At 43.2% G+C, this 25,215-nt stretch overlaps 1 protein-coding gene across 1 annotated transcript in view; it reads left to right on the forward strand.

The window, feature by feature from the left end:
* The window catches only part of calcr (calcitonin receptor), a 60,754-nt gene that overhangs the window by 26,764 nt on the left and 8,775 nt on the right, over nt 1–25,215 (forward strand). Inside the window, exons 2-17 of the mRNA XM_053861856.1 lie at nt 2,172–2,233; nt 6,902–7,049; nt 7,117–7,224; nt 8,069–8,151; nt 8,208–8,349; nt 8,509–8,619; nt 9,833–9,945; nt 10,787–10,859; nt 11,049–11,159; nt 11,268–11,377; nt 11,751–11,898; nt 12,562–12,672; nt 12,750–12,862; nt 13,703–13,794; nt 19,752–19,878; nt 24,327–24,480. Of these exons, the coding sequence (XP_053717831.1) occupies nt 2,195–2,233; nt 6,902–7,049; nt 7,117–7,224; nt 8,069–8,151; nt 8,208–8,349; nt 8,509–8,619; nt 9,833–9,945; nt 10,787–10,859; nt 11,049–11,159; nt 11,268–11,377; nt 11,751–11,898; nt 12,562–12,672; nt 12,750–12,862; nt 13,703–13,794; nt 19,752–19,878; nt 24,327–24,480 (1,783 nt within the window). The 5' untranslated portion in view covers nt 2,172–2,194. The remainder of the gene's footprint in view (nt 1–2,171; nt 2,234–6,901; nt 7,050–7,116; nt 7,225–8,068; nt 8,152–8,207; nt 8,350–8,508; nt 8,620–9,832; nt 9,946–10,786; nt 10,860–11,048; nt 11,160–11,267; nt 11,378–11,750; nt 11,899–12,561; nt 12,673–12,749; nt 12,863–13,702; nt 13,795–19,751; nt 19,879–24,326; nt 24,481–25,215) is intronic.

Genomic DNA, 25,215 nt, shown 5'->3' on the forward strand with positions numbered 1-25,215 from the left:
CTGCAAATCAGTCTCCTCCCTAATGGGTCTTCATCTCCCTCCCCTGTCACAGCTACCTTCGTCCTCAATGGTTGTCTCTTTCTTCTCCTTTCACTCTGTGCCTCCATTTCCATCACTCAGCCTCTTCTACACATACGTCCAAACCATCTGAGTCTGGCAACCTTAACTTTGTCTCCATATGAGCTACATTCATTTATGATCTTGTCCTTTCTTGTCACTCAGAATGAAAACCTGAGCATCAAGTCAACTACTTCCTGCCTTTGTGTCAGCATGGATCTCAGTGTCCGTACAATTATGCAGCTCAGAAGAACCAACGAGTAGAATAGAAAATGCTCACTTTACAGAACAACAAAATATGCTTCTCACAGTAATAGTAATAGGCATCTCATGATAAACTATAAAGAGAAAAGATTATCTCAGAAAACTCAATTCATTCTCGAAAACTCTATATTATATTAACAAAGACTTTGCAAAGCAATGAAAGAATCTTAAAATCATCATGAGACAGTGCAGATGAGAAGTAAAAGTTAGTGTAAAATGAGTTTTTGTCATGGACTTTATTGGACCAGAACAGTGGAGTCCTTCTAAAACAGGAGACCAGAAAGCAGAGCATGCCAAAGATAAGATGGAGGTACAGTGGTACATCGATTTTCGAACGTCCCAGACTTCGAACAAATCAGAGTTAAAACAAAAATTTCGAGATTTTTTTGCTTCGGATTTCGAACAAAAATCCAGAACTCAAACGGCCCGAACGACCTCTCCACACCTCCGAGGCTGGAGTGCACACTCCAGGGTTTGATGTCCTGTTGTGGGCTGGAGCTGGGACAGGGATGAGGCGAGTCTGGGACAGAGCCTGACTTGGTTTATGACTTTGTCACAGCCAAACTGCACAGAAGCGCACATTCAGAGCTGGACACGCACCGGGCACCTCTTCACTTCTGGAGAGACGTCACTCACTCGGCAACCCCTCCCACATGCAGCGGCCACACACAGAGAGGAACAGCGCACCTGCAGCAGACACTCTAAATTCACTCCTACAAAAGACTATTTTAAGGCTTGGAACGCATTACTTCTTTTTCCATTAATGTAATGGGAAAAATCGATTCAGATTTCAAACAATTACCACTGTAAAAACGAGGTACCACTGTACTTAAATCTGGAGAGAAAGGTCGCAACGGTGCAGTATTTTGATCACAGTATAGAAATTCATGTCTAGACAATGGCTTCTCTCTTCGAATGTGAAGGAGGTGTGTATCCCTGTGGTTATAAATGTGTTTGTTTTACGCGATAGAGCTCAATTCATACAGGCTTAAGAGGTCTTATTAAGAACTAGGCTCTCCCTCTTATCATGGCAGGCATGGATCTGACCCCGTGTCCAGGGATCAGTAGCTTTTTGGCTGCCAGACAGACACAAAAAAAAGTTGTGTAAGAGGAAAACTTGAAAAAAAAGAACTGTGATGGATGAGTCGTCCGGACGCACACACCACTGTTGGAGAAGATAAGCTTTGAATTTATGTTCGTCTGCCTGAGGTGCAAATCCCGTCTCCGCAGATTTGGCTCCGCTACCAAAGTGGTTGACGATTTAGCAGAAAGTTTGGGGGTTCCTCCGTCTCAGATAAGCTCCGCTGGCCCGAAGCGCCCCACAGGTGTGTCAACATCGCCGTTCCTCTTCAAGCCAAAACAAATAGGAGCAGCCTTACAAAGCTCTCCGAAGCCTTGCTCATGACGACTCCTGGGGCGCCGGGAGCAACCAGGAGGTCTCGGCCAGCTGCTCAGAATGATTGACTTCCAACTGAGACTCGGCAAGAGAAGGCAAAGAGACGTTGAAGTGAATTCTAATCTCACTCAGGTGCAGGTCGGCGTCGCTCACGAGTGGAGGCTCAGCGCCTCATGATTTACGACCATCAACTTGCGCTGGCTGTCTGGGTCCTCTCTTCCTTTCTGCCACGATAAGCCGCATCCTTTGTTTTCCCTCATTGATGGAGACATTTTTTTCCTCTTCAGTGACGCACGCACACGTTAGAAATGTCAGCCACTGCTGTGCCACCGCCGCACTGTTTTGCATTTCAGATTAATGATCGCAATTTTCTCCAGAGAAAGCCCTCATCCTCATTTAGAACAACAATATGTGTCTTTGTTCGCTCACGGCTCCCCTCTCTCCTTCTCTCTAGTGGTTTCCAATTGACAAGAAGGCATGGCACTGGCTGGCCTCCTACAGATCTCTCTCTTGCTGGTGAGTCCCCATTTTCACCGTTAAATAAACTCATTATTCCACCCACATTTGTCTTTTGTTTTTGATGGAGTGTGCAGCCGGGACTTTCCTTCTCTACATTAATGTCCAATTTTCATGACTTGTAATAGGGTACGCCTCGATGGTTTCCTTTCTCTCAGCATTAAAAAAAAGGGAAAAAAAATCTCATCATGCCTTTATAATTACAGTTTATAATTGGGTCTTTTATTCAATCAGTGATGGTTGAGATGAGAAAGGTTCTGTCACTATGGACTGTACTCACGTGCAAAAATGTTTTGACCGGACAGTGCTTATTCAGAAGTACAGATTTGATGTAAACCTTCAAGTAGTTCAACTTTATGGGTCTTGTGGTATTATTGACCAGTGGAGTATTATTCACAGATAAATTCATTAGTTATATGGGCCCTGCACTGCAAAAGCTATTTTCAACACAGTAAAAAGATGGGTACTATTTTTTTCTTATCTTATTTTTCTGAAGCGCCAAATGACAAATATTCTTTCCATAAATAACAAGATATGACTGCAAAACTGAGCTTAGCTGACATGTATAGGCATTTTTAAAATTTTATTTTTTTTATTTATCTGTCTATTTTAAGATTAAATTATGGCATTTTCCCATCTACTAGAACAGGAGTGGCCAACCAGTCAGTCTGAAAAGAGCCACATCCTATAAACATGTAAGGCTGTAAGGCTCAACTGAACAGCTGGTCATGTGACATAGCGGCAGTATAGCGGTTGAAGCACATCCCTGTGTGTCACAAGGTTACAGGTTCACGTCCTGTGCATGTCTCTTGTGCATGCATTTTTAAAATTCATACAATTTACCGTGATCCTCCTTGAAATATCAAGTGGCATAGATAGAAATGTTTGCCATTTATTATTATTAGGCCCTGCTGACTGGAAGGGTTCAGTGAACAACATCTAACATAATATTGTTCGTGAGCGATAAGAGTAAAACCGTGTACAAGGAGGCCCAAGATTTTTTAAATTCATCTGAGAGGATGATGAAGAAGTGCATCTGTCCAGTTGCAGTATTGGAGTTCGGATCTCGCAGAGCGGCAGCTTGATCTGAACAGACAGACCAAATACTCCAACTTGAATTGTCTTGTGAGTCGGCTGGAAGAAAAACAGGTGGAACATAAGAGCTCTTCTGCTGGTGTCCAGCCTGACATCACCGCAGTCAGTCAGCCACATATGTGCTGTTGATGCTGACCACCTCTCTGACCTGCCCAAAAAGCTTTCTACACCTGGTGGAGGGACCTGTGACAACACTGCTCGAGACAAACCTGGACCACTCGGTGGAAACACGGCATTCGCTTCTTACTGACTTCACACGAGCCAGACGTCGGAGAGGGTCGACTGAGTGCGTAAACTGGTGAAATGGTGTCTCTCAATGGGGCAGAACTAGATTTCACATCCATCTCACATACAGTATCATCACTCTCCATTGCTGTGGATTTCACACTGGCAAATAACAGCCAACCCGAGTGAGACCAATATGTGGTCGGTGAAATTCGCCGTCAGAAATGGAGACGGTAAAAGCTCCAAGCACTTATCAGATCTCAGCAGCACTCTTGGGAATCCCTGCACGTCCATCACTCGCGTCTCATTTCTGTGTGAATTGGCCCATATGACATCTCGGCTTGAAACGTGTGAAACAGCACTCTGAATTTCAGTGGCTTCTTTGACACTCATACTTCAGAAAGTGCACTGTGGGAGGAGTTTAAGTCGACACTTTTGCGGAGTGCCTTTTTTGTTCGCATAGTGTCTCAAGTTTGATTATTAGTGAACATTTTCTGCCTGCGGTCCAAAAGGTCAATACTGACTCAGTATTTGTGAGTGACTGCCCCCCGGCGATGGACACCTGTCCAGTGTGCTGCCCACATCTTGCGCTACAACATTATTGTATTTTTTTAAATCATGACAAATTTTACAGCGACATATCCCTATGCTTTCACTGCAGTTTTTCAAAGTGAATAAAAAAGTGTAACAAACGGTGGAAAAACCTGAGTGTTTGCCAGCGCTGCAAAGCTGTGAACTACTTTATCGAATTGGTTGGGTTTGAAGTTCAGCCATGGAGGAGCAGGGAAGCATCCAGTTTGATGTGAATGTTTTGTGACGTGATGTCACGCTATTGTAGGCAAACTCAAGAGGCTTCTGGAAAAGCGAAGGTCTTACGTAATCGTTTCCCATGCGATCCCAGATCTCCATGGCAACGACAGATTCTCCGACAAAGTCCTACAATCATGCTTGTGTGAAAGCTTTTTACTAAGTTGCTATCTTAAGGGAGAATTTGCAGACAATTTTCAGCGTGTTTAACACTTGACGCTCTGATTCAGGTTGCTGTTGTGAGACTGAGGCAAAGTTCCTTCTGAATTTTCTTCATGTAAAGGTGAAAAGGGCTTTGGCTGAAATCCCACTTTGGACAGTTTTGAAACCAAACATGAAGCCAGGGTCGCTGTGTCGCGCTCCAAAAATCTGCTCCACCTTCCACTTTGTTTATTCTTTGAGAAACAGAGGTTAAACCCCAACCTTCAACTCTTATTGTTCCGTTTTCCTCTAATTTGCGAGGCAAATTATTCTTGAACAAGCAAGCAAGAAGTCGCCTGAGAAGCAGGAAGAACATGGAGCTCCTGTTGTCTGTTCGCTCTTGATCTTGGTGGTGGCCTGGTGGTCGTATGTATGACGTCATTTACTTCAATGATTGGAGTGACATCATATGTACGGCTGCTAAACTGCTACAATGGACGTCAGCGTGTTCACCGTTGCTCTGCTGGGACTGTGGGAAAAAAACTGTCATGAATGAGGTTTTTATCTTCAATGTGGCCACAGCTTATTGAGGAAACATCTAAGAATCCTCTTTGAGGATTAAATTTAAGCCTAAAAATTTGCAAGATAAGATGAGCGAACAGAGCTGTTTAATCTTCAAAGTGTGTGTGTTTTACGTGCTTCTTTGTGTTTCTTTTTTTACCATTTCACATGAGAACGCGCGTTGTGTTTTACTGTTTTATAATGTGAGTATATTTTTCTCACATTAATATCAGAACTTTCTGTCAAACAATTCAATGTAAACTATGACGAGAAAAAAAAACATTTTGTAAATTCAGAAAAAAAGCCGGGGACGAAGTCCTCTTGAGATCATCTGCTAGTCACCGGAGCTGGTTGGAATAATGAAGGATATGCAGGAACTCCCCGCTGAGACAAGACTTCGGCTTGGCCTCTGACGCAGGTTTATAGATGAAATCCACTCCAGTTGGGGAAGTTGACTGGGTTCAGAATGACTCGGAAGAAATGGCGCAGTGGATGAAAATCGAGGACCTAATAGGCTAAGTGTTTTTTTTTTTTTTATGATTTCAGGGTTTGGGACAAAATAAAATTTAGTTTTCAGATTTGCTGATATGTTAGCAAAATGACTAAAAAGGTTCTGAACGTACTTGAATGACAATGGAGAGAACTCTTCATGACGTGACACAGGACAGCGATTAAATGTTGGTGATGGTGTGGAGTTCCATCTGCATCCAGGAAGGTTTTGAAGGATTCGGAATTGTACAGCTTATGGACAGTGGAAACCTCTGGGGTGGCTAAGCAACATTGCTGCAGCCTTGACAACTCAGGACCGTGAGCACCTTTGGTGGTCAAGGACTTGTTGCTTTGACGTTCCCACTCATGGCACTTCATTTTTGCCATAAACCAAGAGGAATTCTGTTGTGCCTTTACTACATAACAATGCAATTGATGAATGTTACTCATGGATGCTGTTTTATGTGAAATGATCTCCTTCATCGGACAATAATTTCAATCATTAAATGTAAAAATATGCGCGTTTCATCAGATCTCCATCACAACTTAATATGTTATTGTGCGTGGTTTTCACAGAATATCAAGTTAACTGGTCATCTTTCAGTATTCATTATTTCTCACTTTTTTTCCACATAGACTTATTAAAAAATGCTGATCAAAGTAAAATTAATAGAAAAAAAGATGATTATAAATTATTGATCAAAGTCGAGCGTCATATTCAACAAACCTCATTTGATATATGTTCAGTTTGTTTTCATTTTAAATTTTTAATATTCAATTTTTTTTTCTAATTTCTTCTGAATTTTTTATGCAATTCTAAACCATTTCCAAAAAAAAAAAAGAAATTTATTAGTATTTCTAAGCATCATTTCATAAACTTCCATTCTGGCAATTATAATTTGCCATATTTAACAACATAATGATAATAAACAAAACAACTCAGTGATGTGGTTACATTAAAAAATATATGCATACAACATTTTATTGTGACAGTTGAAATTGAAATCCTTGTGTCATCTGATCTTACAGTATGTCATACTGACAGATGAGTAGCAGCATAAACACGTGGACCTGACCGAATCCCTTATTTATTTTGATTTACAAGTTCACTTTAGACCACCTGCAATGTAGCTTAAACTAGGGTTAATCTCAGTCAAAGTTTGAAATTTATGCTTTGTACAATCACAATATTATTCACAAAATTTCAATTCAATTAATGCTAAATATATATTTATTAATTTGCTTTATAGATAAAAAAAAAAACAAGATAAGAGGGGGTCATGCTAGACCCAACCTGGATCTCACACCGCTGGCCTGCTCCCTCTACCTGCTGTCATGTTGTCTCCACAGTGGAGAGCGGTGGCAACCACTGAGCCAATTCCCAGGCAATCGCTCAAGCCTGAACCAAGGCAACCGCAGGGACAGGCCCGAGCAATGAACCAGGACCATGACAAATGTCCTGAGCTGTTCGATTTAAGCAGTCGAGGAAACAGTACAGGTGAGAGAAGCTGGTGGCCGCTGCGAGCGCATGCGTCCATTATCATCGCCGCGCCTTCTTTTCACAGGGACGTTCTGTGCGCGTGTGTGGGACGGCTTGCTGTGCTGGGAGGAGACGTCTGCAGGAAGCTATGTGACGCAGAAATGTCCAGAGCAGTCCGACACCAACCACACGAGTATGTGCTGTCCCACTCGACACGAATGTAAAATGGCTACTTCTTATTAAAAATGCCATTATTTTCATGAGAAAAATGTGTAAAAATGCTGTGTCCTGAAGGAACATGATGTCACTCAGCGACCGACACGTTCCGTGACCCAGAGTGCGTCGATGCACTTGTCCTTTTATTCTTTGATTTCAAAGTAGTGTCGATTCAATGCCACTGTGAAGCCTTCTCTAATGATCTGTTTATTAGTTTCTGGATGGCGAGGTGAGCAAAAGGACACAGCAACAAGAATGAGCAGCACTGTTGGATAAAAATAGAGCCGCTACAGGAAAGAGGGATTAGAAAGGTCACAGAGATGGATGGGGAGAGAGAGTTGGAATCGCAGAATAGAGAAGGTGTTTTGTTTGAAGAAGGCTTAGAACAGATCGTCCCGAAAATCGCAGTGATATTAACAGTCCTCTCGCCGCTACTTACTGGAACGCTGATGCGGCTGATACGAGGCTTTGGGGAAGACGTACGTTTGGACTCTGCTGCTTAACAGTTAATGAGCTGTCAGTGATGACTCGGCGCTCGCTGTCAGGAACAATGTGATCCGGGTCCAGCAGCCCGACGCGTGGACTCAAGTTAGATGCTTGAGAAAACGCCAAAAAAAAAGTTCTTCAGATGATCTGTCTGACATAATGTTGGAAGAGCGGTGCCAAGTGCAACTTACTTTAGTGGTGGGTTTCATGCCTGATTTATGTGTTTGGCTACTTCCAGCATACTGATGGTGGAAAGAATCCGCCGTTTCTCTCCTAGACAGCTGCGGTTGTTCATCTAGCAGAAGCCTGACGTCGCTTTTTTGCCTTTGCTTCAGTAACGGTGACCAAATATTGTGACTACTCTGGGACTTGGGTGCCGACTGCGAGGAACTGTCAGCGGCCGACGAAGATATTGGAGGTAAATATTTGCATAGAGTGAATAATTCAAACACTTAAATGTTTGATCTTTTCCAGGTGGAAATCTCGCAACTTCTAAGACACACTGCGGACGAGCAGCCCGCCGTGTTGGACGGGGGAAGGGGCGGAAGTCTTGAGTCAATGCTTCTTGTGAAGAAACAGAAATGCGATGAGGAAATGAAACCTTACACGAAACCAGGTGAAATTGCTAAGTGTAATATTGTCACGCTCAATCTTTATGAATGCGATTTCTGTGGCAGGTCTTTTCTGTGGTCGTACAAAGCTTTATGATCGCGATTTCTGTGGCAGGTCTTTTCTGTGGTCGTACAAAGCTTTATGATCGCGATTTCTGTGGCAGGTCTTTTCTGTGGTCGTACGTGGGATGGTTACCTTTGCTGGGATGACACCCCTGCAGGCACTCTGGCCACCCAAAACTGTCCTGACTATTTCCCCAACTTTGATGTCACAGGTGAGTGCAGAACTTGGAGACGGTAGTTGTGGCCAAAACTTTAGGCCCATTTCTCATAAATTCACTCATACAGAGGCAGGAACTTAAATCAGAGATTGCATTTCAAGTTTTGCCATCCGGTGAATTTTTGTTGCGTGAACTTACAGTAGTGTTCTATGCACCTGACACAGCTCCACTTGAAGGGCCTGGGACAACACTGAAATGGGATACATGAGTCGTGAAAATAAAGGAACCATAAATAAGACGCTCTTAGCTTCTGCCTTATCTTTTTTGTTCCATAATTTCCGGACTAGAAGACACATACATACATGCACATATGCAGCACTGTCTATAAACCGCAGGTGCATCGGTGAAGTTTATGCTATTGAAATATTTTCCATGTAACGGATTAATAAATAAAGGCTACGTAACATCACTGTGAAGTTTTGAAAATGATGATTAGTGCTATCATGTAAGTAAAACGCCTGTGACTTCATCATCTGATGTGCCGGGGCTCCATATCTTTGTAGCGTTTCACTTCAACCCCCAGTTCCACAACTTTCTCCAGTAAGTTATTGAAATGAAAAGCGGACTTTCAAGTCCTGAACAGTTGTAATACCACTGCACTATGTACCTGGCTATATTAAATAAGCTAAAAAGAAGTAGAGAAAGAAAGGAAAGTCTGCACCAAGTGCACATGATGTGGTACTTTCACCTGAGTTTTCAGGGACCAAAACGGTTTCCCCGTCTCTCAAGTCTCAATAAAAGAGGCCAACCAGTGGTGCGGGGGGCGGAGTCTAAATGAAGTGCAAAGTCAACATGGTGAAAGTAGATTGAACTCGGCCCTCTCTAGAGCCATCAGTGGTGCTAGCATTGCAGTGAGCCATGGATTCCTGCAGCCCTCTTTGTGTACGTCAACGTAAAATCTGGGCTGTCATTGGTTCACATGCCGTGAATTTTCAACGTCAGTGTTTGAATCTCATCTGAAGCGTGTCGCATGAAATGTGTCGAACCTCCGACCCTGTCTTTACGCAACGGGTCCCCTGCCGCTACATGGTAACAAGACAGCTTGATACGCCGAATTGTGTCTCGAATCAGATCTGAGTTACGCCCCGCCTTTGACCAATCACAGAAAGGACTGGACACAGACAGAGACTCACTATCATGATGCACTTCCAAAACCCTGAGTTGAGAATAACATCTGCCCTCTTAATAACATGATGGCTGTCTTCAGCGAAGGCTTCCAAGTACTGTGGAGAGGACGGGAAGTGGTTTCACCATCCAGACAGTGGGAGGAGTTGGACGGACTACACGCACTGTGACGCTTCCCATGAGAAGATGTCAAGGGTAATGTATGCAGAGAATAATCGACCAATTTCAGCTGCTGAACCATTGGATCGGCAGGCTGGCGATGAGTGTTAGGAGAAGGGGGACTGTTATTTTTAGGGAATATATTACCGACTGAGAAACATGAAACTGTAATGACAACCTGAAACAGAGCCTCTTAATCTGCTTTAGCCACATCAAATAATATATTTTATTCATTGACTCTTTTCCTGGAGACTGCATGGGAATGAAATATAATAAAAAAATACTATAAAATGCGGTGTAACATCTAATTAACATTGTACTTCATGAAAACATATTTTTATTGTTGTAATTTTATTTTTTTATAATAGAATGATGACATGAATGATATGGTTTTTATCTAAAAACAGCATTTTTTTAGACAGAAAACAGAAAAAAACAGAATTTACTATGTTACATATGCAGCCCATACATCCGCCTCAATCTCCGTGGAGATTTCTGGATTGTTTGTGGCACTGTGTCTAGTTTTGTTCAAGGTTTCTGCTGGTAAAAAATGAGTTCATGTTTGGTGAAAAATGCAGTGTAGCATGTGTCTGAACAGTCCTCGCAAGTATTTCTCATGCTACATTAGCATAGCTAGCCAAACTGACATGTTCGTGAGGGCAGGCAATGAGGTTCCCCTGTTGTTCCGCCTCACATTTCACTACACGTTGACAGAAACATTACAAAGCACATTGTTTGCTAGAAAACAATGGGGATCCAAAGCGTAGCGGAGACTGTGATAGCACTGACATATTACCGGTATTTAGTGGTATCATTTTAAGACCCAGCCACCGTGTCTGTTGTAATGATTGTGTTGTTGATCATTTTGTTTCCTTAGAACATGAAGTTAGTGGAGGACAAGTACAGATGCCTTCAGAGAATAAACCAGGACCCGCCTTTTAACAGATCAGGTACAACTGCAGCTCACTTGTCATAACAGGCTCTTTCTTAATCCTTCAACTGCTAACAGTAGTAGTTCAGCGTGTATTGTTTTTGTTAGCATAAATATGATGTGAATTATTCCAAGGATTGCTAATTCATGCAGCAAAATGAGGTCCAGGTGTCCGATGATATTTGAATATTCATGAGTATTCATGCAGGTCCGTACTGCAGTCGCCACTGGGACGGCTGGTTGTGCTGGCAAGACACCGCCGCGGGATCGTACGCCTCCCAAAACTGCCCGGATTATCTCCCAGACCAGGACCCCTCAGGTGAGCAGTAAGTTTGGCTAGCACTCATCTATTCTAATCCTTTACACAACAAATCTTGAGTTGTGATCTGACGTTGTCGTGTTCTGTTTTCTTTGAAATGGTTTGTAGAAAAGGCGACCAAGTACTGTGGCGAGGACGGCCAGTGGACTCACCACCCTGAGAGGAACACTAGCGGGCCCAACTCCACACTGTGTTCTGGCAGCAAGGAGAGCATGATGGTAGGCTTTCGTTGGAAAGCTAAACTGATTTGGCGGAAGAAAGGTGGCTCTAGCATTAGCATAGCAGCATGAGGAGGGTGCGGGTGTCCTAAATCCAGGCATGCTAGCTACCCCAAAGTGTCCACCTTGATATACTTCAGTAGTTCAGAAGTAGAAGACGGTGGATGAACAAATAATAATAATAATTGTAGCATGAGCTGCTTCACGTTGAGCCGTAGATGTTGTTGTCATGAATCACTTGTTAGAGTAGCGCTTGTCATTATGAGTATAACAACATGATTTTTTTTTAATATCTGAGTCACAAAATGTCTGGAATTTTTTTGTCACTGTTTTAAACATTTTTTTGTGTCGGTCTGAACCCTTCTCCGAGCAGATGGCGGGTCTGCACTCGGGTGACTCAGAGGACTCTGATGAGGCCGCGTTGAACCCGATGGTCAACCCCGAGGAGAGGAAGAAGATTCTGGACAGCCAGTACAAGTGTTTCGCGAAAATGAACCGGGACTTGCCGTACAACAAAACCGGTAACTTGAGACATCATAGTTGTTTGCAGACGTTTAAATGGATCATTTTCAGCTAAACTGGTGTGTAAATATTGCCGTATCAGAATGTGTCCTCCTCTACTTGCTGTTGTAAGTTCAGACCAAATCTTTTGCAGAAAAGAGACTTGTGAAGTCGATATAGAGGTGCGATTACACGAGACACACTGTTGCACCACAAATGGAATCGCACGATGTGATGCGTTTGGGACGACAAGGTCACTGCTTTTATGTGTTTTAAGCAACATGTTTCATGTTCCACTGGTCGCATCAAACAGTGAGCGTTTACCACTCATAGCCCACATTCTCTGGTGTATGTAGAGTGGGAAAATGGAAGAGGACATGATCGTAGCTGTTGCTGGAATTCACGACGCGCAGAGCTGATCGCACCACTGAAGCATTCAATTGAACCAGAGACAAGAGCAACCAAATCTTTTGCTTTTCATGTGGCTCCAAGTCTGGCTGTCTGATCCACCATTTTGATCCTCTGGTTACTTTAGATTCGCCCTCAGCAGATTGACCATCCTCTTCAGCATAAAAAGCAGTTGGAAGTCACTTTAACCAGCGACAATTTGGGTGCATTTGTATTGTATTTGTCTGTTTATCAGAGTTGAGCTGAGTTTTCCTGTGACCATTGATGTGTGGCAGGTTTGTTCTGCAGTCGGAACTGGGATGGCTGGTTGTGTTGGGAAGACACTCCAGCGGGGACGTATACCTCTCAAAACTGTCCCAACTATTTTGTGGACTTCGACCCCACAGGTAGGAGTCAGAGCTACTGATACAAGCCAAGAGAGTCATGCGCACAGGTCATCCATGTCTGTATTTTTTAACTCCAGAGAAGGCAACCAAGTACTGTGGGGATGACGGGCAGTGGTTTCGTCACCCGGACACCAACAGGACCTGGTCCAACTACACACTCTGTAACGAAAACACCAAGGCGAAGCTGAAGGTAAAGATGAATTCACGAGTTCATCTGTGGTCAGTTAACATGGCGCTCGCACTAAATAGGGTTTGAAGTATTTGTGCGCACCCACCAGTGTTGTTCCTGTAGAGGAACGGCACAGTCGATGTCACCGGCTACGGTTTGATGTTTATTATGTGTGTTTTTACATTGTGATGGATGGAATAAATCAAGTGCAATAATCCAAGTGTATTAAAATATAAGCCACTTTTTTCAGTGGTGCTCAGATAGAGACTGTTTTCCATTTTGACTTGAATTGCTTGAACTGATGAATTGTGTCATCAAGTTATCCCATTACACTCTGCGGGGCGTCGTCCAAAACAGTTAAAAAAAAGAAGGAACACATTAAAATCTGCTCCACAGAATAAAAAGTCTGCACGATGTACGGCTGATTGTTTTCTGTCTACAATTGAATGCTCCTTGAACTAACCAGTTTTCCCTCACAAGAACATCAGTAAAGTTTGTCTTATATCAGATGAACGTAGCTGCTCTTGATCTTCCTTGTAAACAGTCAAAGAGCTTTTATTGACAGACACATATGTCAATTTCATATTTTTGTCAAAACAACAAAAAGACCTGTATGGCCTTCTGCCACTCAGGGTGAAGTTCCTTTGTGTCTGGAACTTGTCAGTTTATTTCCAGGATGTCAACGGTTTTCAAGTTTTGACTTTACCTGACAAATGCAGCTCTGAAAGCTTGTCTACCTGCCATGGTGCGCTGACACATGTAAATTCACAATAATAAAATCACATCTCGCGGCTTGGCGTTTTGGCAGGAAGGTAAAAATGATCACCGGTCACTTGCAATAATTTTTTGTTCTCCTTCCAGTCGGCCTACATCCTCTTCTACATGGCGATCGTGGGTCACGCCTTGTCTATTGTGTCCCTGCTGATCTCCCTGGCCATTTTCTTCTACTTCAGGTAAATGATTGCATTTCTTCACTGGCACCAAGGATGTCATGTTGTCTGTCTGTCAGAAAAACATCAAAATTCACAGAATGTCAATGAGAATCGCTGGATTGAAGTGGGTTTGGAATGATTTGTCATGCACTTGTATGGTTACTGACATTCAGTGTCATGTTCGCGACGTGGAGCGGGACCCACTTACAGTATTAGAAGAGTCACAGGAGGCAGTCAACGGGTCAAGTACAATAATTTAATACGAAATTAAAACGAAAGACGAGACCGAGAAGAACCGAGAGAAATAAACAAAAGTCCAAATCCAAAATGTTACCGAACCGGGATGACTCCTCAATGGAATAAAGTCCAACAAGAAGTGTCACCGAACCAGGAGAACAAATGTCTGTAAAAAGAGAGAACAAACACAATGAACAATAAAACACATACTAACTACAGTGGTCGTCAAAAGAGAAAACCAAGAAGCCACATGGAGCAATGGACGGAAGAAAGAACAACACAAAATTCAGAGCACCAAGGGTTAGAAAGAGTGAACTAAGTAAAGACGGATAAGAGAGCAACAGAATGAGATCAAACAAAGAGAGCCATTTTACCAAACATCATACAGTTGAAGTCGATCTGGCACATGTTGCTGGAGTCCAGGTGCTGAAGAGATCTTGATGCTGATGAGAAGACTGACTCCAAAACAAGGCAGGATGGAATGACAGAAACCAAAATAAGAGTGAATCATGACATTCAGCATACAATCAAATCCAAAAATGAAAATGGTATTTTTGCCATTGTTTTGGGGTTGTTGGCTGACATTGCTTTAGCTGTGGCAACTCTGGAATATTAACAAGCTAACATCACGGTTGCCCTAGTTGTGAGCACTAGGGCTTCGGTTTGATTCCCTGTCAAGACACAAGGAGGATATTTATTGATTATATGCTGTGTTTATGTAAACAAGCTTGTTGACTTGTCAGTGACTTTCTATCTCATAATGAGATCTGCCTGTGCCTTCTTTATCACCCAGCTTGTTGTTGATTTTCTTTGTCTGATAAAGGTGTATACATGTATTTTTAAACCATATTTCTCACAGCCATGGATTGTTGTCAACATCCCAGAGTTCCTCTCTCCTTCAACACACAGCCTGGAAGTACTAAAAATACTTCACTGTTCGCTATTTTTCTGTCAATTTGAGCGTTGTACTTTTATAAAAAAGATCATTTTTCTGCAAACCAGGACTTTGGTTCTGAATCAGGCAGCAACAGACAAAAAGTGCCATCTCATTTTTCGTTGAATATATTGGAGGATGAAATTGCAACAGAAGTATCAGGATGTTCCAGTGAATGTAGTCTGACAGTGCTATCCAACTTACACAACCATCACCTCGCTTTATGCAGTAATGCATAATTCTTCCAGGAGGCCATCCAAAGTTTCGCCCTCTTCTTTTCTCCTCACATTTCACCTGCAAATACTCGTCAGTAGTGCCACAGTCTTGATGTGGTTTTCTCTGAACGCCGAGTAAGTCTGATGAAGCCACTTCATTTCATGCTTACTTAGCCCTCCCCTTGTTTATTTCATGGATATTTGGGCTTCAGACCTGGGGAAGTGTGACCTCCAGTGAACACTTTACTGCTCCTCTCTAATTGAAAATGTGTGCACTGGAGTACTGCTTAATCCGAAAAGACAAATGTGCTCCATTTAAATTTAGGTGATGTTGCTCGCAGAAATGTCCCCCTCAGATCTAACTTCAGCTGAACACTGCAACCTTGGAAGTATTAGTCAGACAATAAAGGAGCTGCTTTTACGACTCTGGTCATCGGTTGTAACTTTACTTTTCCAGGAATAATATTTGGAGGAGCTGCCTCGTCGGCCTTGTAGTTCCTGAGTGTTGTAAAACTTGAGTGGTGAAAGGTGTTGACCTCCCAAACACAGCTGTGGTCAGGAATAGATCTTGTGTGAGGCCATCAGTGGGCTGCAAAACTTCAATGTGCTCTCGTAAATTTAACTGCTGGGTTTAGAGGAGGCGCATTATCCCGAATTCCACGGAACGCAGAGAAACAAATCAAGCGGCGGAGTCAGTCTGCTTATTCTATCGCCGACAAATTCGGATGTCAATAGCGTGGGGGCGCCAAGGTTGGGGAAATCTATGACGAATACTGTGGCCTTCACCTGCTGAGCTTGTGCTTTTGCAAGCCCTGTCTCTTTGGCTTCTCTCAGCCAACACATTTGGTGTGAATGAAACTGCAGGGTACCTTTTCTGGCTTTTACTGTAGGAAACCTGTTATACAATCGATACCTTTGATTTCAAACTTCTTCATGGGGTTTTGTGCAGTTTTCTTTCTTTTATGGCAGTCTCCTACTCTCCACTGTTTCAGTACAACTTGAAGATATTTTCCCCAAAATGTTACAAGTGAGTCTTGCTGTTGAAGAGGTGAATGAATGCTCAGGTATTGCAGCACAATCCATCTATCTATTGACTGTTTTATATACGGTTGGGTTTCCACCGGGATTTTTTGAAACGGTGGCGGCGGCTCCAGATTCAGTTGGTGACAATGAAAAGTGTAGTTTTTACATCATGAGAAGTCTCGCTCTCTTAAGCTGTGGTGGTGCAGAAACGCTCATTTACATGGATCGGAAAACCGAAATGTGTTTGTGAGATATCACACACATTGTCTTGGATTTGCTCTAGGGCTAACACAACCATTTATTTTTAAGATTAATATTTAATTATATTATATTTAATTTAAAAGCAAACAAACTGTTTTTGTTTGCTTCTGTTCAGGGATTCCTCCATGTTTGTTGTTGTTGTTATCATCCCAGATGCCTCGTGTCTTGTGCATCAGTGGACCAGGAACTCCTGCACTTACAGGTTCCCTGATGTCTGGAGAGCAAACTGCATATATTTCAGAAGCCTGTTGCAAGCTATGTTAGCAGTCTGAAAGCTATTTCCAGAAAGCTCTCATTGGGTTATTATTATAATAAATCACGTATAAGCCAACATCTGCTGTTATCATTCTTTGTTGATCCACTCACCACTGTCGCGCAACAACACAGAATTGTTATCGAGTGCAAAACCCCACTGTTGTGTTGTGGTATTCCAGCAGTGATCAATGATTCCATTTGGCTCCTCTTTCAAAGATAACATTCCTACTGGCAGGTTCAGAGGGTTAACGCACCATATTTATGGCCAGAAGACTTATTGGAGGTCTTAATGTTTCATTATGAAGCACAGATGTGCGGCCTAGAGTGGTACGTGACGCCGTCCAGCTGCGCTACTGCCTTATTTACAGCTCGACGTCAACGCCGTCGGACTCCCGGAGACACACGGAAAAACAGTCAGCAGATAGTTGATGTGGAGCCGCGCCGACCGTCGACGTCGTGAATGGCTCTGCACATCTTTGGGCAAGCTATTTCCGACAAAAGCACTTCTGCATAAGTGCTCAGCGGTGCCAGCGCTTCCATGTATGTGCAGTACGGAGGTGTTTGGGTCGTCTGTCGGGGTCTGAATTACTGTTGCACTCATGCTAAGCTGCGGCACGGCGGGTCACAAATTTTAGGTGGAGTTTTCCCACCACATTTGCTCTGTATATCTCATCACACAGACACTTTGGTACAACAGACACAGCCAGTGCACCTGGCGCCTCTCGCCGCCAGTGGCTGTCAAGCCTCGCGCTGCTATAATGCGACTGAACAGACACCAAATGAAGCCCTGAGCAGCCGAGAGGCTCGGAGGAACAGGGGGGAGTCAAGAGTGTCGTGGCATGCCAGTAGAATAGGACTAATTCCAGGGCTTTTTTTTTCAAGCATGTCTGGCTCATTGTGGTGATAAGGTCATCCATCACTGGGTGGTGTGGTTTGTTATCATCCAGTTTTCCTCCATGATATATCAGAGCTCATTTTAGACAACGATATTGAAGCTGCATTTCCATCACGATCAGATGCGGGGATTTAATAAGAACAGATGTTTAACTAATGAGGGGAAATGATAGCAGTCACTGGCGTTCGCTCAACAAAAACAACTGAAATCAATAGTTACGGAGAGGTTTTTCTTCATTTCCTCGACATGTTGAAGCTGAGCGCTGCGGCGTGTGTGAACGAAAATTAAACCATTATTCACTCATTAGCCAAATAAAGCCATTGAATACGGGAGAGTCTGACAATTATTTTTATTTTGACTGTCAAGCATTTGATTATACTAATAACCCTGCCACGATAATGAGGAGACACCCAGGAGGCCCCTTGCGCTATTATTTAACAGCGTTTATAGAGTGCAAATTGCCCGGAAATTCTGAGGTCACTGCTGCGAGTGGATTCTCATTTCGCTATTGGATCTGTGTGCGGTGAATGACAAGGCCCAACTGCTACTTTGTGGAGGGAACCAATTGAGTCGCTCTCTAGTAAAGATTACAGGGGGTCAAATAGCAAGTTGCAGGAAGGAAAACGGTGGCGATTCCAACCTGACGCTCATTCAATAGCGTAGCAAAACCTATTAAGGTCCTGGACACAAGGCAATGAAGACGTTCACAGGTTTTCTTCTTGAGTGATAGGAGGATCCGGATGTGCCCAAGGGGAGCTGACACCCCACAGACTCATGGGTGAGAAGTAGGGCACCTTTAATACAACCAAATGCTGGAGTGTTTAATAGGAAGCAATGCTCGGCTGGGGCGTATTCTTCACTGAGACAGGAATGTTGCTCTTGATTTATCTCGGTAATAAAAGAGTCATTTGTACTAGGAACAGGAGGTTAGTGTGAGGTGTTTCTTGTCTAACTGTGGTAATCATCATCACCATTATCATCTCCACCTTATGTTACCAGGCTGTGCTGAAAGAATGCAGGTGCATACAAAGGCGGCTACTTTTAGAAACAGACATTTCACACGTTTTTAGTTGCTTACGCGTGCACTAATTCTGTGTACACGTAAAGTACATGTTTACGGAAAACACTGACCGCACACCGACCCGTTTGGACCGTCCATTTTCTCATGTTTTGTAGATGCCCAGACGCCCTCCTAGCTAATAGCCCGGCTGGTACCCACATTAGCCAATCAGTATCCTGAAAATAGCGACAAACTAGTGTAACAGAAACATGTCTCTGCCCATCTGTACAACAGAGCAACTGTTTTTGTAGAGCAACTGTCTTTGTAAATGCGATCATGCAAAGAGGGCTTCAGTCGCATACTGAGATGGCTTCAGTCCGTTCCTCAGTGCAACCCGTGTTTTTTTGAAAAGCATTGTATCAAAATGATGATTCATCATTAATCACAACTGTACAGAGTCTTCAAAGTGCACTACAACCAATAAAATATATATCATATCTTTGGTGGAAACAGCTTTCTGTCCATCATATACTGCTTGTGGGGCGCTGCAGCTCGGCCAATCACAGTCGTGAAATGGCCAGTAATTCATCCCATGAGCACCGTACAGTAGAACCTGTTGCCATCATTTAGAGCGCTGCTTCACCTATTTTAAGTGCTGCCGTCCATTGAGATGTTTGAATGAGAAAGGGGAACATCCCGCAGAATATATTTTTCACCATGCACCGCTTCTTAAAACCTTCATGAGCATGGTCCATCTTGCGACCCAGTAAGCCATTTTACGAGGTACTACTACTTGGTACTTGCTACTCAATAAACCTCCGATAACATTACCATGGAACAAAGAAAGGATTGAAGCAAGTTTTGGAGTGCATCAAACATTTGACAAAAAAGTCTTGTATCCAGAATTCAGGCTACATCCTAGAAACAAGTGAAAGTCCTCTCAAAAAATGACTTGTGACACCAAGCATTTGCAGCATAATTCAGTTATTTTAATCATAATTTCTCACCACCACAACAAAAGACGTGCTTGGGGAAATATTTAACACCCACGAAGCAAGTGATACTTCACTCCTGCTGTGTCTATGTTGTGGACATTTTGATGCCCTTCTATGTCAGTGGGTTCCTTTCTTCAATGTTTGTTTCTTTTTCTACCCACAGGAGTCTGAGCTGCCAAAGAATCACGCTGCACAAGAACCTCTTCTGCTCCTACGTGCTCAACTCTGCGCTCACCATCCTCTACCTGGTGGTGGTGGTCAATAACCCAGAAGTGGTCAACAGAAACCCGGTGAGTTTCCTCTCAAAATCCATGATAATTTATTAGACATGGAGGCAGTAGAAGTTCCAGTTAGCTTGGTTTTCCCCAAATGTGGACGAGTTAGTCAATGAGCGTAGACAGGGAGTGAATAAAAATATGAATTTATTCATAACATCTGGACTGATCAATGCGGAGGGAAGTCAAATACTCCTGTTAATACATTTTTGTGTCTGAGTTTGGAGTCGTCATGGCAAACACATTCCTTGAATCTCAGTGGGTTTTACACTAGTTTGTTCAGGATGAGATGATGAATCTGGTTCTTTGGAATGTCGCAGGTCAAATGAAGCAAAACAAGCCTTAAAATCTGATTTTAATATTGAGGCGAATAACATGGAGTTGGAAAACCTTCGATAATTATGAATAACGGCGAGCTTTTTAAAGCCTCTTTCATGTTTTTTTCTACTGTTGTAATGCAGTACACGGTCCCCAAAATGGTGGGTTCAGGGACAATTGTTCTAAATATCCATTTTAAATTCAGGTTTCCTGTCATGTTAAATCATAGCTGGCGATTTGTCAGAATCAATAACGTCAGTGTGTTGTCATTCTCATCATTTGCAAAGATTTTCAGGTGCAAGTTTTGGATTTTCAGACTACTGCCCTTGCTCTTTCAAAATAATTGATGACCTCTCCACTGTGAAGGATCAGATGAGATCTGGACGTCAGTGACCTTTGAGTCCTTTTGTAAAGTCAAATAAAAGAATGATCGCTGACACATACACCGACCGAGACATGGCAACAAGAGTCACGGCTAAAGTCCAATACCACAAACCCCAAGGGAGCAAGAATCTATTTATTTCTGTCTGGGGAGAAGGTTGTGGGAGTAATACTGCAAAGGTTTCTTCTCAGTTGGGGTCTTCAATCATTCAATCTGGGGGTCTACCTGTGATTACTTGTGAGACCTGCACATGTGAGAGAGAGTGGCGAGCCCTTTGGAAAACAGCCGGTGTCATTGCCGTCCTGGATGAGAGCCAGGAATGGAGAAATTCCCTCTCAACTGTTCCTTTGTTGGCTCTGTTTTGTTGCATTAGTTCAGTTGAATATAGTACATTAATCCTCTCACACTTGCAGATGAAAAGTAAATAGGCCATCATTTCTATAGCGCTGCTTCTACTGCTCATTGTGTTGCTCTGCTGGCAGTGAAGTGAAGAATATTTGTGACAGAGAATCATCCTTGCCAGGAGGCGCTGCTGCCTCTACACTCAGGAACTGAAAGGTTTGCTTTGGCGGCGAGCTCTTGTCCTGGCCAACTCGGCTGTGGAGCTGTGTGGTGTTCTGAGTGTTGATGTCGGTGTGAATGCCACACACAAACATATAGAACTTATTTACAGGCAAATACATGGACAACATAACCTTCGAATGTGACAGGCTAATCCACACTGAAGAAGACAGAACAGCAGTGGAAATTCTCCGTCCTCCAGTCTTACCTCGGTTTTCGAACGTCCCGGAATTCGAACAAAAATTCCGATAATTTTTTGCTTTGGATTTCCAACGAAAATCCAGAACTCGAACGCCCCCGAAACAAGACGGAAAAAGCACAACATGCGCGGACGGATCAGCTGACCCACAACACGTTTGTTATTGTGTATAACGCAGCATCTGTATGCAGACGTGTCCCCCACATTCAGAGCTGGACACGCACCGGGCACCTCTTCACTTCTGGAGAGACGTCACTCACTCGGCAACCCCTCCCACATGCAGCGGCCACACACATAGAGGAACAGCGCACCTGCAGCAGACACTCTACATTCACTCCTACAAAAGACTGTTTTAAGGCTTGGAACACATTATTTCTTTTTCCATTCATTGTAATGGGAAAAATCTATTCAGATTTTGAACAAATTGCTTCTCGAACGGCCGCCTGGAACGGATTGTGGTCAAGAACCGAGGTACCACTGTATATAGAAAGGCCTCCCCGACCACTGCCTCCTACATCGCTGCCTCTGTTTTGTCTCCTGTGTGCCAGAGGTACATCATGAATACATCTTCCACAGTTGCCATTGTTTGTTTTAGAGTTTTCGTTGTCGTAAACATTTGACTGTGGGCTGCTCCCCCTGGTGGATATATCGGTAAACAGCAATAACAATGTAAAGAACACAACAAAACGGAGGGGTACAATTTTGTACCTAAAAGAAGCACAAATGGGATGAACACTTCTTAGCGAGTGTTTTTGCTCTATCTACACTGTAAGAGAGTGATCTGTATGAACTTCTACTTGAAGTTCTTGCTCGATGGTGGTTTGAGAAAATGTTTTCTCAAAATATTAATCTTGTGTTTGCGCCAAGCTTCTGCACAGAGAGACTGCTTTGACTGTTGTGTGGCCGTCTGCGTTCACAGCAATGGTGTGAGATTGGTGTTGAGATTTACTGTTCCACAGCTGTTATTGAATGACCGTGACTCTGTAGTCTTCCGTTATTGTTGTGAAATGACGTCCTGGGAGAGAGAGACTGGGCAGTGACATCATTGTTTTCAAAAAGTTTCGAATACAGTGACTGAAAAGGGTGGATCCCAGTGGGCGAGAGGCCTATCAGACGCGGTCACTGGGAGCACAGAGCTGACACTGCTGACCTTTAGACACAGACTTACAGACCACTGTTGCAACCACCAGTCTGATCCATCATTGAAAGGATTGAGAATCCACACCCACAACTGCACTGCTGGTCTTGGATGCTTCCCTTTACACATGCAAGGGCGACTGGGGTGAATATAACATCATTAACAAACAGCAATCCAATGTCTATAAAGCAGACTGTTTCAGTTATGCCAGCTGACTTGCTCTGCTTCCTAAAACATAAAAACACACCGCCTCATGTCACCAGTTTCCCTGTGAACGACTCATGTTGTGAATGGAATGGGTTTCTGTTTGAATGCTATGATTTAGATTGAGGGGTTGATATTTGTCTTTTTTGTTGCACCGCCTGGTATTATGTATACAAAGCACCCGCTGTCCTCCCAAATATGCCTGGATCATGATAGTTTCTATCAATTTATTCCCCAACTAAAAAGCTTTTTGCTGCTGTGACCTGAAATCAGATGGTTACTCTGCTGCCTCAAAACTGGAACCTGTTACTTCAGCCATGAGGGTTGGAAGGTTAAACGTAGCATCTCCCACGTGTGAAAACAAAATCGATTACTTGCTTTCAGTGGCCTGCACCGCTGGCTGGGATTCACTGGTGTCTTCAGAGAAGCAGGTATTTTTTTGTATTCTCCTGCCAGAGGAGGATTCATGAGCCTGTTTTCTGCACTAGTGAAGAAAGCATTCTTGTATCATTCTCTCTGGCGTGGTGATTCAGTGAGGGTTTGGAATGCCGGTGGAGCGGAGGAGGGAGTGCTTAAAACCAAAACGAGGAAGGGAGATTTACAGCATGAGGCATCCCTGCAAGTAACTCTGCTGCAGCATTAATGTTTAAACCAGATTCAACATGTAACAATAAGCCCATTCTGGTTATCTTTAAGATCTGCAGGAAGGAGCCAGTGCGGCGGATTGTTGAGTGGTGGAAGCGAAGGAGACCCCTGAGAGGAGCAGCTATGAAGCTGTAAACCAGAACTTTGAGAGTGATGTTTAGATTCAAACTGACAGGCAGGACAAAAGACCATCGTATTTAGTTGCCTTATTGAAGCTTTTGTCAGACTCTCAATTGTTGCTGTGCAATATGAGACTGATAGGCAGTTGTTTTCACTGATGTGCCATCACCAAAAGAGTCATGTTGCAGACTACAAGTAACATCCGACTTCCATCCACCTGTACTTACGACCACGGCCAGCATTATTTATTTCTTTTATTCAATGTCTGGCATCGCAGCACGTAGCAACCCGACAACGTGTACGACAGTTACGGCAGCACAGCATCCCAGCATCTCACTTTCATACAGCCATCTACCACTACACTAGTACCTATAACCCTCGCGTTGGCTATTTTGAACGGCATTCCACTTACGTCCAATCTGACTTACGACCGTTTGGTCAGAACCGATCCTGGTCCTCAGTCCAAATCCAGGTCCAGCTGTTGGAAATGGAGAAGAACATGCAGAGCTCCTGTTTAACCAAAGTTCTTCAGTTCAAATGCTCTTCAGACCAAACACATTTTATTGTGAGAATAAAAGTCAAGTGTTGGAACGTGAAGTCCACATCATAAACGATTCATTTCGCCTCTTGGAACAGGTTGTTTCTAATGAGAACAGTCGTGGCGCTGCACGCTGTGATGCGCACCCTGAAGAAACAAGTTTCACTTGCCCCTTCACTTCTTTCAGCCAAGATTAGGAACCGCAGACAAAAACAGCCTTCTCAGCTTTCGCTCGGAGAGGGAGGAATAATAAACATCCTCCGCACTATCGTCCTTGTGGTTCCATGAATGAAAAGCCCTGCACTTATCTAAACATATCTTTGCAGTTGGCTCACTTGTGTGTTGGCCGTCTGTGCAGGTTGGGTGTAAAGTGCTGCACTTCTTCCACATGTACATGCTGGGCTGCAATTATTTTTGGATGCTGTGCGAAGGCATCTACTTGCACACGCTCATCGTGGTGGCAGTGTTTGCGGAGGAGCAGCATCTGCATTGGTACTACCTCCTGGGTTGGGGTGAGTATTTGGACACGTTTCAGATGTGGAAAATTATCATCTGCAGGTGATGAGTATTTGGATGCTTCTGCTTTTGGCTCATCACTCAGGTGCCTTTCATTGCTATTCATTATGGTTCACCCTTCTCACAGAAAAAGCTCAACCATTTTCAATATTCATACCTTTTTGGCGATGTGAAAACAGACCCCAGAAACAGAGTCACAGTTACTATATTTCTCTTTCAATTGAAATGTTTCCACTGAACGCTTTCAAGCTTTCGATCTCTTTTAACTGCTTATTGTTTTAAAGTGATTTTCTGGATTTAGCTGACACGTTTTAAGCAAATAAATGCATTTTATCAAATTATTTGATTCAGCATACTGTCCGGAATTTATTATATATATATTTATTATGTATATTCAGTGAATCTACTTTATTTTAATGGTCTGCACCTTTCAAATAGCGTGTTTGTTTGATAGAATAACGGGTCCACACGTTTTTTGCAGCCAGTTTGCTGTTGTCTCAGATGAAATCATGCAGTTAATTATATTTAGCATGCGGCCTCTTGGTGATCGAGCCTGTGAGCAACTTGTCTTTTCTTAGCCTGTTTTTGAATGGACCCTGTTTCCATTATATGAATCACTTTTCGTGGTCAAATTGATTTGTAAAACCGAAAAAGCTATTCACCAGTGTTTGTTTTTCATGACTCAAACGCCGTTCAATCATTTTCAGAAGTGCTGTCCTGTCAAGATTGGC

Source organism: Synchiropus splendidus, chromosome 4, assembly GCF_027744825.2.
Source record: "Synchiropus splendidus isolate RoL2022-P1 chromosome 4, RoL_Sspl_1.0, whole genome shotgun sequence".
In the NCBI taxonomy this organism is placed as follows: Eukaryota; Metazoa; Chordata; class Actinopteri; order Syngnathiformes; family Callionymidae; genus Synchiropus; species Synchiropus splendidus.